The sequence below is a fragment of the Nematostella vectensis genome, chromosome 13 (genome assembly GCF_932526225.1).
Source record: "Nematostella vectensis chromosome 13, jaNemVect1.1, whole genome shotgun sequence".
NCBI classification, from domain to species: Eukaryota; Metazoa; Cnidaria; class Anthozoa; order Actiniaria; family Edwardsiidae; genus Nematostella; species Nematostella vectensis.
Window position 1 is genome coordinate 3,016,408 of NC_064046.1, and position 14,756 is coordinate 3,031,163.

A 14,756-nucleotide genomic window follows, 5' to 3' on the forward strand; every position below is an offset into this window, starting at 1 on the left:
TATTCCCTTGAAATGATAATGGAACGTTATCAAAAGTCCCCCTAAAAGTAGTAGTAAAAATGGTGCCTGGTAAAGCTTCCCTTCTTGCTTTTAAGTTTCGAACTTGCTACTACTAATACACTCACAGAGATGAATAGGACACTTGTAGTCAATCATTTAATATTTATTGATTCTTCTTTTTATTAAAGCCCTTTTCCTATTAAAGTTCTATATCTCTGGGTGTGCAGAAAACAGAGATGGAAAACCAAAGAATGAAGCCTTAGCATCAAACAAAGCCAAATTGACATGTTTTACAAAGCCAATTGTTTTTACATATCTGAAATCCCCTCCCCTATATTTTAGAACCCTGATAGACATTTTTTGTTTTCCTTTTTGGACCTCATTATTTTCTAAAATGTCTTTTAGGTCTCAATTTTCTGCAAACCCATATGCTTTATACAAACTAACTATTTTAACAAATGAACTGCAACAGAAATGTTAAAAATATAATACAGATCAAGGGAAATATTTGTGCGGCCTAATAGCGTAAATCAAAATATCTAAACATTTCTCCTCAATTCATAAAATCTTTTATTCTGAATCAGCTTTTGCAAGGATCTTGTTGAATTTTGCATGCAAGATCATTTCATAAAATTAAAAATATAAAATTACAATACTTTCAAATATACACATAGCAAATGAGATCTCTTTCAGCTGTGTCATTCCAGAAAAAAAAATGCACCAAAGTATAAAGAATTTTGAGCAGGCTTCCCCAACAACCTTTAATCTATTGATTTTTTTTTCTGGAATCACACTATATCTTCAGTAAGACTGAAGATATAGTGACTCTGAAAAGCTATGTAGTCAGCCATTAATGTCCTTACTTCTTTCACTCTTCTTTGCACTTCAGCATGGGGCATGGTAAAAAGCTCAGCATACCCAACCACCCTCCCATTAACTGCTCAACGCCATATTGGTTTGGCAGACAGGGGGGGGGGGGGGGGGAAGGTTGAAGTCCTCGATGTGGAGAAATAACAAAACTCCTGAGGTAGTGTCTCATCTCCGTGCTCCTCTACCTCGGCCAGCGACTTTCATTGCGGTGTTATATACAGGATTCTTGACCCCTGGAAATGAGTATTAAGCACACACTCACATGTTGTAAATTGTTATTTAAGTGTGAACTAGAGGGGCAGATCCAGAAGTTCCAAAAAGATGGCGGGGGGGGGGGGGGGGGGCAAAGCAAGAGTTTTAAAAAAGAGGGGTAAGGATTCATTGTTTGTTTGTGGATTTCCTTATAATTTAAAATCCAGCCAAAGAGCTTTGATTCTGTACAAAATGGGCAAATAAAAATTCAATGTTATAATTTGTAATTTAAAGTGTTGTCAAGGCGATACCTGTTGGGTTTTTCTTTGCGACTGTGCTCCAGCCCTCGTCATCCACTGACTGCTTAAAATAAACATAAATATTCAGAAAGTTGTGACTTTACTACATTGAATCGCCACTTAGAATCGTCTGTGCTTGTTTATGTGGTTTTGTACTTTGAGTAATGATTCAACTTTTACTGTAACAATTTGCAGAGTTAAACTAATCCATCATACAGTTTGAATAAAATCAATGGTGGAAAAGTCGGCCGTTGCACCATACATGTACTATAAAGCTAAACAGAACATGACTTACCATTATACAAACTGTATTGTGTCGAAACTTGAATATGTTTTTATGACAGCATTAATTTTTATGTGGTTTTAAACTTAACTGAGTCACTGAATTTGATCTGTTCATATTTCAGCTCTATTAACCCGACACTCAAGCTTAGTTCAAACATTGAATTATCCATGAGCTGTATTCAATGCGAATGCATGTAAATGAAGATGACACAAACAAACAACTTAGTCCATATGCATTATGTCCATATGCATATGTATTTGGGTATGGCACATAAAACAAAGGTTTGAACCTTGTAGTCATCATTCTTATTCAAAACTATTACTATAATTTCTATTATCATTGAGGTGACTAAGAAGAACAGGTTACCTGTTGGCCAAGAGACATATCACCCATTTGCCTGTCCATCTCTGTGTATGCCGTGGCCGGCTCACTATATGCCGGGGGTGCAGTGGCGATTGGTTGGGAGCGAGCTGCAAAAGAGCTTGGGGGATGAAGTACAGGGGCAGGATTGTTGTAGCCAGCTTGCATCAACAGCTTTTCTTCGTGAACCTGCCGCAAGCGATCTTTCTCTGCTGTTGACCTTGCACGAAGACCAAGCAGCTTATCGTGACCCTCCTCTCCTGAACAATTTAAAAAAAAAGCTGAATTGAAACAGTAACATTGCTTCTTAGTAAAATGTGAGCTCCAATTTGTTGGAAAAGTTGGTGATTACAGTTCATTGTGAACAAAAAAACAAAATCACTTTATTGTTGTACGAAACAAAGGGGGAGGGGGCGAAGGAGAGGATTTTCGTGCCTGCAATGTCCAACAGGTAAAACTCCAGCACAAGCTCAAAGTTGAGTTAGTGTTCATGCATGTTATTTGCAGTATTTATTTTCTTTTCAAGTTTGACAGGCATGTACACAGAATTGGCTTAGGCAGGGTGCGCAGTCATAAGTATCATATGGAAACAGAATAGTATTTTAAGATTCCTTAATATGAAATGACCCGCTTTTTGGCCACCAAGGAGAAGTGCACAAGCATCCCCTGTGTATGCGCCAGTCATCTTACCGATAGGTACATTCAAGGCAACAACAGCGACCATAGCAGCATTTTGCTTGGCGTCTTTCTTTGTTTTGCAGTACTTGTTGGTGCTGAATACATCGGTTCGAATGACCACTTTGGAACCAAAGCCTCCAGCAACACCAGGCCCCTCAGTGTACTTGGGAGGATTTACTTTGTTTTTCTGACACCATTGGTTCAGTATACTTACAAAGTCTACAAAACCTCCTGCAAATGGAAAACATATAGCATGGGGATAACAAAAAAACTGCGGCCCTAAACAACACAAGTTTGGGCTGTTTCCATTTGTCATGTAAGAAATTCTTTAGGGGGACTTGAAAGTCTGCCCTGAACATACAGCTTCATTACATAAACAGCCATATTTTACTGTATAAACTTTTGCATGTTGGGCCCTTACATAGGTACTCAGGATTGACTGAGGCAGGTGGTTCAGTCATGTATGTATCATGGAAAAAGAAAAGTGTTTGAAGATTCCTAAATAAGAAATGACCCACTTTTTGGCCGCTAAAGAGGGTGCGCCCAAACCCTGTGCAGCCCCCCTATGTACGCTCCTGCATGGACTTAAAATGCTTGTCCCAACCAGACCCAATTCATCTTGGAGGCTACTTTTCTTATCACAAACCCATCTGATAATCTTGGTGTGCCATATACAGGTCGTAGCCAGGATTTTGAGCAGGGTGGTTCGTTTTTCCATTTCAGCGGACCAAATTTCCGGTATACCCCTTCCCTCGCCTTATTACATTAGGCAATCAATACTTCAAATAAATTCAATCTTGTATTTAAAATATATTTTAAAGCTCCCTATTAATAGCATGCTTTTTAAAATATAGCGATAATAATGAAAATAAATATAAAAAAAAAGATTTTTATAGTCATTTTAAAGACATGTTGGTGTACACGGTAATCTTGCCAAACGTTACAGTATATATTTTTTGCTTGCTCTGAGCGGACCTTCAAGCCGGGCGAGGGGTTTATGTCCGAACCTCCCAAACCGATTGTGAATGAATAGGATACCTTCATTCATTAGGATGCTATACTGCTGCATCAGCTCTTGCCGTCTTTCCGCTTCAGAAGCCACAGCTTCTCCCATCTCATCCCTAAAAGGAAGTATCAGTATCAGTTATCGCACACATAGCTACCTGTGTACAACTTGGATCACTAGACGAGCAAATAACATACTCAGGGCTTCCAATTGGGATTGTATGTAACTCAAATGCTATAGCTAAAGCTCAGGCTGACTATAATCATGGCTCTATAGCTCAGTGGTTCGGGCTTCGCTTCTCAAGCAAGAGGACCAGGGTACGACCCCAGGTCAAGTCAACATGGAATTTTTTTTCTCAGAGGTGTAAGAACTTGGATCCCTACATTGGGGACCGTAAGTTCCTCATCTTCTTAGGTACTGCAATGACATCCTGTCCCTTCCCAAACAACTGGGGAAACTCGCCTGTGGTACCATCTTCAAGGGCAATGCTTACACAACAACCAACACTCATGAATTGTAAACTCTGTGGAGCAATACATACAGTACTGATGATGTGAAGATACTTCACATGTGAAGTGCTTTTTATCATGCCACACGATGTTAATCTGCACTATACAAATTCTAAACATTTCATTTCATTGGCTCATATGTTTGGTAAGCATGCATATAAACTCTAAGGGTGACACCGTGCTTTACAAATAATTGAGATCAAGGCAGCCTTGTTGAAGGTCTTTGAAACAAGCATAAAGTGTGAATGATTGATGAAAATCCACACTGATTGGCAAGCCGTAGAGAAGAAAATGCAAGTGCACATACCCTGTCTCTGCTTGCCTTTTCTGTTGTCTCTTCTGTGCTCGCTTGTAGTTCTTTCTTTGGGCTGGTGTCATGCTAGAATTGCATAGAAATGGTAGGGATTAGTTTCAAAGTGCAAAATGTGTAACATACTTTGCTAAGTTCACAGGAACAGGTTCACCGCTGAGATGAGGGGGTGCAGAGTGTATTTACTTACTCGGCTAAGTTCACAGGGACTGGCTCACCGCTGCCATGAAGCTGCTGCTGAACTTGCTGAAGGTTTTGAATGACACTGATGCTGTCACCCCTCTCCTCAGTGAGACCAACTGCAATAGGTGCTACAAACGGCTGGTTGTCTGCCTCTACGAGGAAAGAATTAAAGAGCCCTTGTCAGCCAGACCTTTGTTACTGATTTTACCCAAAACACTTAGTCTTCTAACCAAACCAATGTGTAATAAGTCAAAACAATTATCTGATAAATCAGGTGTTACCTAAATCCCAGTCATCGCCACCAAACTCACGGTTGGTAGGTGGAGGAGTTACAGGCCTGTTGGATGTTCGGAAAACTTGAGGTTCCGCAGTTTCTATGAAAAGTGTAAGCACAGTTTCAAAACATAGTATTTCATTCATAGAAAATCAACCATGTGTCACTGTCATTTGTAAGATGATTTCAGATATCTGCGCTATTATCACTGTGAGCGCCACACACCCAATCACACTCAACAAGCAGCTTAAAGACATGACGCCTGGTCCAGCCACGCCTCAACACCGGCGCCTTATACTTGACACCCTACATACCAATCTCTGGAAGCAAGGTGTGGTGCGAGTAGTGGCACCTGGTGCTCTATATGCTTGATGATTACACACTGGCAGGAGAGGGCTTTATCCTGGGTGCTGGGTGTATTGTGGGATGTGCAGCATCAGACCTTTTACATTATCATCATTAATCTTCTTACAAATTTGATTTCTAAATGTAGAGGTGTTACTGTTGCCATGTAATTCAAATTTCTAGTAGTATTTTTTTTCACGGCTGTAGCCAAGGTTTTGAGAGAAAACATGCCTTAATCCTCCCCCCACTTGACTGTCATGAAGGAAAATAAAGCACCATCGCAAGCTAACAGGAGCTGTACCTATTGGTCCCCTAAATGGGAAAATGAATCCCCCTGCTCAAAATCCTGCCTAGGGGCCTGGGAAGTGTTCAGACCATTTCTCTCTAGTTATCTCACTCTCGCTGTAACAATGCCAGTGGATCTAGTATAGTGGGATCAAAGGAACCCCCTGGTCTCAGACATGATTTGAGGTCTCACTATCAATAAATAATCCTCAGAAAATCAAAGCAAGAACGAAGGGTATTTGTACATACCTCGTTCTATGTCTTGTCTAATGACGTTCTAAAAAAAATTCACAATTTCATGGTGAATTATTGTGCACCTTACTAAACAAAAAAAGCTGATCAAAACTCACCTTGTCTGGGCATCTTGCAACATGAAAGTCTAATTCCTCTTTTGGCATTTCATGCCGAGCGTTGAATGGGCATCTTACAAACTCCATAGAGCTATAATTCTATAGAAAACAAAAAAAAACCTTGTTTATAGTAAACAAGACAAGCAAGAAAGCGAGATAAGTGTTCATTCGTGTGCAAGTAGAACATTTCAAAGTGTGCAGTAAAATATATTAGCTTGTTGGCCATCAGAGAACGCCAGTTGGGAAAGAGGTATAATAACTGACTGGGTGAACACTTGGTACTTCACCTCACTAAATAATGCTGATGACAGCAATCACGGATCATGGTTTTCAATTTGTCAAAAAGATGTTGGTCATCTGCATTCTTAAACGACTGAAACCCAGGATCAATAAGGTGTCAAATAGGGGTTTGAAAAAGAGTCTGCAGGTTGTGTCCCATTTCTGCCAATGAGCCCTGATAACTGACAGGATGTCATTTCATGGGTTTTAATATATTTGAAAATACTAATCTCCGAGAAGGTTAGTTAGGAAGAGAGTTATAACCTTTATACTAAAACGTCTGCCCATTTTTCTTTTCAAGAAGATTAGAAAAAAATCATCAATAAGTTAACTTTAAGTATACCCGTCCACTTATTTGCATTTCCCTTGTATTTACTGCCTCGTTCTTTAGAAATCGAGGTGTGAAGTCTCATTGTTAACTCTTTGTGGACGGGTATTCTGCAGTTGCTCCGTTTCTTGAATGACTTCGCGTGTAGAATGCGTCCATCTATCCAGGCAGAAATTGGCTACTTCAGGGCCACAAGTGTCAATAATTGAGACGGAAAAGAAAGCTTGCAGTTTAAAAAGAAGTTTCTGCATGCTTTGCAAAACTAAAGAAAGATTCTAGGGTATTTTACAGGGTGCTTACCCGACGACACTTCATCAAATGGTAAGTAAACCTCTTGGCCGAAATGCGGTGAACTGGGTCGTATGGACAGACAAACATCTCATCTGGATCAACATTAACAAAGGTTGGGATAGCGGTCGACATGGTGGCGTTTCTAGTAGTCTATGGATTGTTCTTTGCTGTTAAAAAAAGTTTAGAGAGAGAAATACAGGACGTGTTCTAAGCGAAGGCGAAAGATATTGGGAGTCTGCTCTCATGCGCATACACCATGATGCTACACAAAAGCGAGGCTACGTTGGGATGCCTGTGGTGGTGGAACAGGGATCCCATGACTTGGGGTAGTATTTGGTTGTATTTGAAAAATTTCGCCAAGACCAGCTGAAAAAGTGTCACCTTGAATGTAAATATTTAAAACAAGATCTCTAATTCACGCTACTTTAGTGTCCATACCAGGATGCATTCCCTGACTTTACGGTGCATGGTTGATTTTCTTTAGCTTTCTTTTGTTCTTTCTACTTTTTTATAAAGATTATTAACTTACAGTGGAAAAGATAATCTTAACAGAACTGATAAAAGATAAAATATGGAAGAGGAAAGGCTTGTGAGGATAATTGAGTCTAAAATTAACTTCCCGATGCGTAAAATATATAGAACCTACGAGAAAATATATACAAATTGGGCGTAGTGCGTAGAACTTGAATTGGGCGTAGTAATTTAGCACGAGGAAGCGATGATGCAATGTGGGGGATATGGTCTCCTGACATGCTATTATTCGCAAACTTGCACATTTTTTCCAAAAATTACCGCCCTGAAAACCCCTAAGTCCAGCGAGCACTACGATTGGCTAATGAAGACAAAATTCGCGCAATTGATTGGTTATTGCTTACGTCATGCACGTGACCTACAAGTGGACTTCGATCCGAAATTGAGCTCGAAAAAATTATTGTTGTGCTCTGCAACAGAAATCAAGCGGGAAAGCAAACTTGTGTTGCCCGTTTGAAATGTCAGATTCCTAGCTCTGCCCAAACATGTGGTGTTTTGTGTCTTTACCAGACTCTACAGTCAGTGAATTCGATCTTCCAGAGAGGGCAAGGGGACAGGAGTTACTCGATGCGGTATGTTTTTGTGCGATCAAGCGCGGTATAAGCGTGCGGATAAATTTTAAACGTGAAATGTAACAGTTCATGTTGTATCTTATGTATTTATAACTTTTCCTTGTCAGGTTTGCAAGCGACTGGGGATCATAGAAGTGGACTATTTTGGCTTACAGTACGCGGGGACGAAGGGGGAAACGTTGTGGTTGAACACAAGGAATCGAATCAATCGGCAAGTTTCCGGTGGCCCGCCACTTCGCCTGCAGTTCCGAGTAAAATTTTTTGTCCAACCTCATTTGCTTCTCCAGGAGGCATCTAGGTATGCTATCAAAACTTACTTTTTTAACATTCTAGCTGTGTAGTACTAGCGAAATCTCTGTTTTCAACTTACCCCTAATGGGCCATATAGCTGTCAAATCTGACTTGTTCTCATTTCCGTTTTAGGCATCAACATTTTCTTCACCTGAGAAAAGATTTTGAAGGCAGAAAAGTAGTCACAAATCCTGTAAAATCAGCACGAATGTATGCACTATTGGCTCAAGCGACTATTGGAGATCACTGCAATTCGCACTTTGTTTGCAAATTTTGCCAAAACACTGAGAACAACAGTTTCGAGTGGACTTCGGACCTTCGGACAAATATAACACAAGAACACGAAAAACTCAACGGGGTAAAGCCCTCCACTGCAGAGTATCATTTTCTAAAAGAAATCGCTGAACTTGAGGACTTCGGAATAGAGTTTCACACTGCAAGAAATAACATTGGACAACAGCTACACATAGGAGTTGGAAGCGAAGAATTGCGCATTTTCGATACTGAGTTTAACTTCATCGAAAGGTACAGTATGATCGTCTATATTTATTCCCATGCGTGTCTTGTGACTTTCTGTATTGTTCTGCTATTTGCTTCATTGGCTTTGGCCGCGGAATATGTCGAAATATAAAGCTGTCCTACAGAGAAACAAAACAATTAACCTTGACTCCATGTGCTTTAGCTTTGCACGAGAGACGAGGTCATTTGGAATTTGAGTAGCATCGGATTTGATGTCGAAAACAATAACAAGCAGTTAAATGGGTTTCTTTAGATATTACGGCACAGTTTTACAGTAGAAATTACATAGTTAGATTTTTTTATTTTACTTTATTATTTTTTCTGCTTATTTTTTTTTTATCTCTGTATCAGATTTTGCTCTAACCTTGGCTTTGAAAGTAGTGCCCTATTGAATCCTCTAATCGATCATCAGATCTAAATCCTTCCGAGCATGTATGGTGTATTTTGACTGTGCATAACATCATTATTATATCCAAAGCTTTTATTGCACCGAAATCCATTATGGGATTTTGACATTTACTGATCGCATTGGTCTTTCTACATGAATTTTATCGTATGTTGTTCAGCTTTCCCTTTAGTTCACGAACAACCTACTTGACAAGCAGGTTTTATTTTGCATTTGAGAAAAATGACCCATTATTTCACGGGTATTGTTCACTAATACCCTCAAACTCGCGTCTTATCCTGCAGATTTCAGGACCGATATCTCTCATTTTTGTGTAACTCTCCATTCCCTATGGAGGTTTATGTAGAAAAAAACATATGATAAAAAGGCAACGTATTTGATGAACGTGCTTATATCATTTTCCAAATTGGTTTCTGTTGACATTGTGCTGGCCATTTTCAATTCGTGACGTACATACTAATTTTGACCACTCTCTAATGTTAAGAACAAATTGCCCTCATAACATTTGGTCTCAAATTAGTCTTCAGATTAATCTGTGGGACGTTTATTGATAATTTCTGAGGCAATAAAGTGCTGTTGCTTTGTTGTTATTGTATGTCATTTTGGGACGGGTGGGTATTGTTAAAATGCAAATTCTATTTTCTCATGTAACCCTTGGAAGCTTTAGAATATCAACATAAATATTTTTTACTTAAAATGCTCATGTATGTTATATTACTGAGTGCTGAATAATCTTAAAAGAACCTTTAGAGAGAAGACCTTTTAATGAGAATATTGTAGAGAATAATGGTTAAAGTATATAGGAACCCCTCGGTGTTCCCAGTGGTCAGGCAAGCTTCCAGCCATGTTGTGAACAAGCAAACAATGTACTATTTACATATTCGTCATCTAAAATAATAACTAAATACTTATCAAGTGTTAGGTTAGGTTGTTTTGCTTTCATTTTGCCGTTTTCATGCCTGCGCATGTCTACCAAAAGTTGCTGATTTACTATGTTTTTTAATGACTTGTGCTGAAGCCATAAACAATAAGATTAATTTGAATTTCTTTCTGCTTCATAGGCTAAAGCCCCATCTACACCAACAATTTTTTGTTGACAATTTTTAGTTGACAACTAAATTTGTTGGCATCTACACTAGTAATTTGCATGTGTGACAATTTTTAATTGCCAAGAAAAAGCGAACCTGCTAGCTTTTGAGCAACTTTAGTTGCCACATAAAATTTCTGACTTTGACCCATCTACACTACAAATAAAAGTTGTCAACTAAAAATTGTTATTGTAGATGGGGCTTTATTCCTTATTTTAGCCTCTCAGCATAGCATATTGATAATTACCAAAAAACCACTACTAAAAAGCATAAATAAGACGTAAAATCATTTTTATTAGATTTTTTCCACTTATGCCCCCAATTCCTATTATACAGAGCAGTTTGCGGTGTTGTTTATTGGTGTGGTTTCCTTTTGCTTGATGTGGTAATCGTGACATATTTGGTTACCCCAACTTTTCTTGCCTTATGTCACCTCTGCTTACACTTTACCTCACTTTGCCTAACTGTCAAATTATTACTCTAGTATGAGATCAAGAAAAACTAGTTCAAAAAAGGAGCCACTGCAGGCATTACAGTAACTCTTACCTAGAAACCCAAAGACAATGTGAGCTTAAACAGGCTTAATAAGGGCCTGCATTACAAAGCAAAAAAAATAATTGCACCAGAGTGAACAAGAATATAAAGACCCCTAATATAAATGTGGTTGTTTGTTTGCATTGGTTCTTTAATGATGCAGCCCAATATCAGCTTTATGTAGCAAGCCCAAGCCAGTTGCCTTTATATATTTACTTTCGATGCATGTAGAATATCTGTTACAGACTGTTCTGTTATATACTGCTTGCGAAGCACTGTAGGTTCAGACATTTTCTTCCCTAAATAGATATATCAGTCATTTATGATGAAGTTTTCAACTTCAGAAATGTCTTTTTGGGAGGAAAAACTGTTTATTTCTTACTACCATTGCTATTTTGTTCCTCAGAATCTCCTACAATGTTCTAAAGATGGCAACACACATCGCCAAGAGTTTGTTCTTGACAATCATGACTACAGATGGGGAAGATAATGTTGTGGAGTTTAAACTCATTACTCAAGGAGCCGCGTGTGGGCTATATCGATCCATTACAGAATATCATGCGTTTTATCGCTGCGAGACTGTGCGGAACTCTGTCAAGAGTCAGTTCACAAGAGACTTTAGAGAGACCTTCTTTTCTCTGTTCAATGAGGAGGAATCGGACAAAAAGTACATTTTTGATGTAAAAAGGACTTGTAAAGAGGTTTATGATTATTATCGGAGAGTGCTCTACAACCAGGGGTGCGACCCCATCAATGGAGTCACTAACAATGTCCGGGAGGCTGAGCCACCCACACATGACCTAAACGCCTCAAGTGATTACAGCCTGCAAGAAAAGCTGAGTAAACTAGAGGATGGACTACGATGTAAGGTTTGCATGGATGAACAGATCAACGCTGTACTGATTCCTTGTGGTCACATGGTTTGTTGTGAACAGTGCGCAATGAATTTGGAAGCATGTCCAGTCTGTCGGGGAGCCATTGATCATGTACAGAAAGCTTTTCTTCCAGTTGCCATCCAGTGATATGTATGAGAAAAAGGGGCAAAAATTAGTTAGTATGTTTTAACTCATGTAGTGCAGGTGAAGAAAGTTTTGATAACCCATGGCTAATACCATTTATTTTTTCATTAGAGTAAGCATTCAATCCTTTTTTCCAAGTTATACAAATAAGTCAATAGGGTCTATCCAGTTCTACAGTATGTCAAATCCATATTAATATGATAAACAATGAAAGCCGTGTAGCCATGGTTTTCTAAAATATGGGTACGCATTCATATAAATAATCTGTGAAGTCTAACATTAGACAACTCCTCTAGATGAAAATACTTGTTTATTGGGTTGATAAGGTCAATTCCTGGCTGTACACCTGCAACAATAGATGAACTCTCAGTTCTTTAGTCCACATGCAGACGATTGCTGATGATGTATCAGAGAAAACTCAACATGCATGATCATCATAGGGTTTTTTTTCTGACGCCTGTAAACAAGGTAGCAACTCTTTTATTTATAGGTAAACATCAGCAAAGGTTATTTTTATTTATTCACAGTCAGCAAGAAAAACTTGCACGGAAATAAGTGGCATTTGCCAATGGATCAATATAAAGAATTCCTCAATTTATAAAACTATGATTTTTTTTTTAAAGGATGTTCTGACTTATTTCTGTAATATTTAAGTCTTCTCTTTATATCGGTACGTACTTCTAGAGAAAAAATGAATAAAATAAAAACGGTACAAAGTTTTATTTCCAGCAATGAAAACTATCATTGTTGAAGTTTAGGCATTGAATCATTAAAGTGTATAGTATAGAAAAAACAAACAAAAAACTGCAGTCGTCATTCTGTTTTGATTATGTTTAGTACAAGCAAATAATGATATGATAAGTGATATGTTAGTGATACACCAACTAGGTCGCAACCCAGCTTTTCCAGTTTAAACCATTTATAATTAAGTGACTTGGCACTTGGTATGCTACACAAATACGTTGCACCATAGCTACTCTCGGCCGAGGTATATAATATAACTATGGACTATTGATGACTCTTGACAGAAAGATATAGAAATTGGTTTACAGATAGGTTTTGAGGTGTAAAAGTAAAGGTTTTGATAAGAAATTTCCAAGTTCCATATCAATGGATGATTGTGGCAGGCCAACAAAATTCCAGCAAGCAACCAGAACTTCGCATTTAACACCGAAAAACACTTCAATACGCACGCTTGGTAGGTGTTTTAACAGGGAGAGAGGAATAGTACATAGGGAGAGCAATTATATTATTTCTATAGATATACAGATTTGTAGCATTTTTAATAAAGTTTATTATTGTATTATATATTGTATTGGAGTTCTTTTAACTTAGTTCGGTTAATTAAACGCAAATAAATTCCTTCATCCTATGGTCTGTAAGCACTGTAGGGGGCTATTTTACATGAAGTACATGGTTGCTACCAGAGTTAGACTTGTGGCGCGACTGTCTTGTGATCGAAAATCGTAAAAGAGCACTTTTCAGAAATGCGCAAGAGTCTTATAAACATGGTGAAAAATGTGTTTAAAAATCCAAAAAAATAACCGTGGAAAAGTGGCACGGCGGTGAGCATTCGCCTCCCGAATAAGCGCCTAACCTAAGATGAAAATTATGGATATAAGCGCCCCCCCCCCCCCCCCCTTATCGTCTCATCTAAACGTATTGTACTTAAGGCTCCAATGACGAGGGAAGGCGCGTACCCAGGATTGGCTGAGGGGGGCGCGCAGTCATAGTTAACATGGAAAAAGTATTGATATTTGAAGATCCGTTAATAAGAAATGACCGCCTTTTGGCAGCCAAGGGGGTGCGCGCGCACCCCCTGTTGCGATCGAGTTGTGAGCCTGCTGCACATTTGAAGTCCGGTGCCGAGAACTGTACCCTCCTTGGAAGGTTGTTTTGTCATGGTTCGGGAAGGATTTTTACTCTTTGGGAAGGGGGCGCTTATTGGGGGGGGGGGATTATTTCAAAATTCGAGGTCGTTGGGGGTTGCTTTAAAGGAGGGCGCTTATTCGAATCATTACAGTAAACGTGTCTTGAAATAAGAGCCTGCCCCGTTGGAGGGCCTACCCCGAATTAAGGCCTCGCCTGGAAAATAAGAGATTGAATAATAGCGCCTCGCCTGGAAAATAGGAGATTGAAGTGGCGCCTCTTCTGGAAAATAAGAAATCGAATTAGCGCCTCGCATGGAACAAAAGCAATTACGCTAAGTGAGTATGAAAAAATAAAATGTACGGGCAAACCAATGCAGAAATCTGTAGGTGGAGTACAAGCAAAAACAAAGATATTTCTTCAGCACTGTACAAAAAGCGCCAACATTGCTGGTACTGAAAAGTGTTTGCACACTGCTTCATGACACCTCCCCACATGGTGTTCAACATAACACCCCCACACCTCCCCACATGGTGTTCAACATAACCTCCCCACACCTCCCCACATGGTGTTCAACATAACACCCCCACACCTCCCCAAATGGTGTTCAACATAACACCCCCACACCTCCCCACATGGTGTTCAACATAACACCCCCACACCTCCCCACATGTGTGGTCTGCGATTTTGCTTTGTGCGCAACCAGAGGTGCGCATCTACTAATACTGTGCGCAAACACCAGATGACTTCGCCACGCCCAATGACCTCGACCCCCCTCCCCCCCACAAACACACACATAAACACACACCACCACCACCCACACCATAGAACTACAGGAAACAAAAAGAGAAGGCAACAAAGAGTGATAGCTAAATAAATCACCAATAAGTCTACAGGCTCTAAATCAATCTATTTCAAATGCGTTCAGCACTCTTTACATTTACGGGAAATTCCATCTTTGGTGAATCAGGCCCAACTACAATCTATATCATTATTGACTATGCTAGTTATCATGATACGACTCGGAGTCAAGAAAAAGATGCGTAAATTATTGTTCTTCCCTTTTATTTGACAAACTAAAT

The 14,756-nt window shown here is 39.3% G+C and overlaps 2 protein-coding genes across 3 annotated transcripts; one reads left to right on the forward strand and one right to left on the reverse strand.

The window, feature by feature from the left end:
- Positions 1–147: 147 nt before the first annotated feature.
- On the reverse strand, positions 148–7,102 carry LOC5513409 (protein D7). Of its 2 annotated transcripts, none has more exons than XM_032382883.2 (11): positions 6,855–7,102; positions 5,948–6,046; positions 5,847–5,874; positions 4,975–5,067; positions 4,701–4,845; positions 4,508–4,579; positions 3,724–3,806; positions 2,698–2,916; positions 2,014–2,267; positions 1,374–1,425; positions 148–1,103 (listed from the first exon to the last, which is right to left on the reverse strand). In XM_032382883.2, exons 1-11 carry the CDS (start codon positions 6,975–6,977, stop codon positions 1,036–1,038), a joined length of 1,236 nt encoding a protein of 411 aa, XP_032238774.2. In that variant the 5' UTR covers positions 6,978–7,102; the 3' UTR covers positions 148–1,035. The 2 variants fall into 2 exon arrangements, with proteins under 2 accessions (XP_032238774.2, XP_032238775.2); XM_032382884.2 differs by having other exon boundaries at positions 1,374–1,422; positions 6,855–7,101.
- A 648-nt stretch (positions 7,103–7,750) lies between these two features.
- On the forward strand, positions 7,751–13,111 carry LOC5513369 (E3 ubiquitin-protein ligase MYLIP). Its single transcript, XM_001633581.3, has 4 exons — positions 7,751–7,948; positions 8,056–8,246; positions 8,372–8,764; positions 11,193–13,111. The coding sequence occupies exons 1-4, from the start codon at positions 7,862–7,864 to the stop codon at positions 11,806–11,808; spliced, it is 1,287 nt and encodes a 428-aa protein (XP_001633631.1). The 5' UTR covers positions 7,751–7,861; the 3' UTR covers positions 11,809–13,111.
- The last annotated feature ends 1,645 nt before the right edge of the window (positions 13,112–14,756 follow it).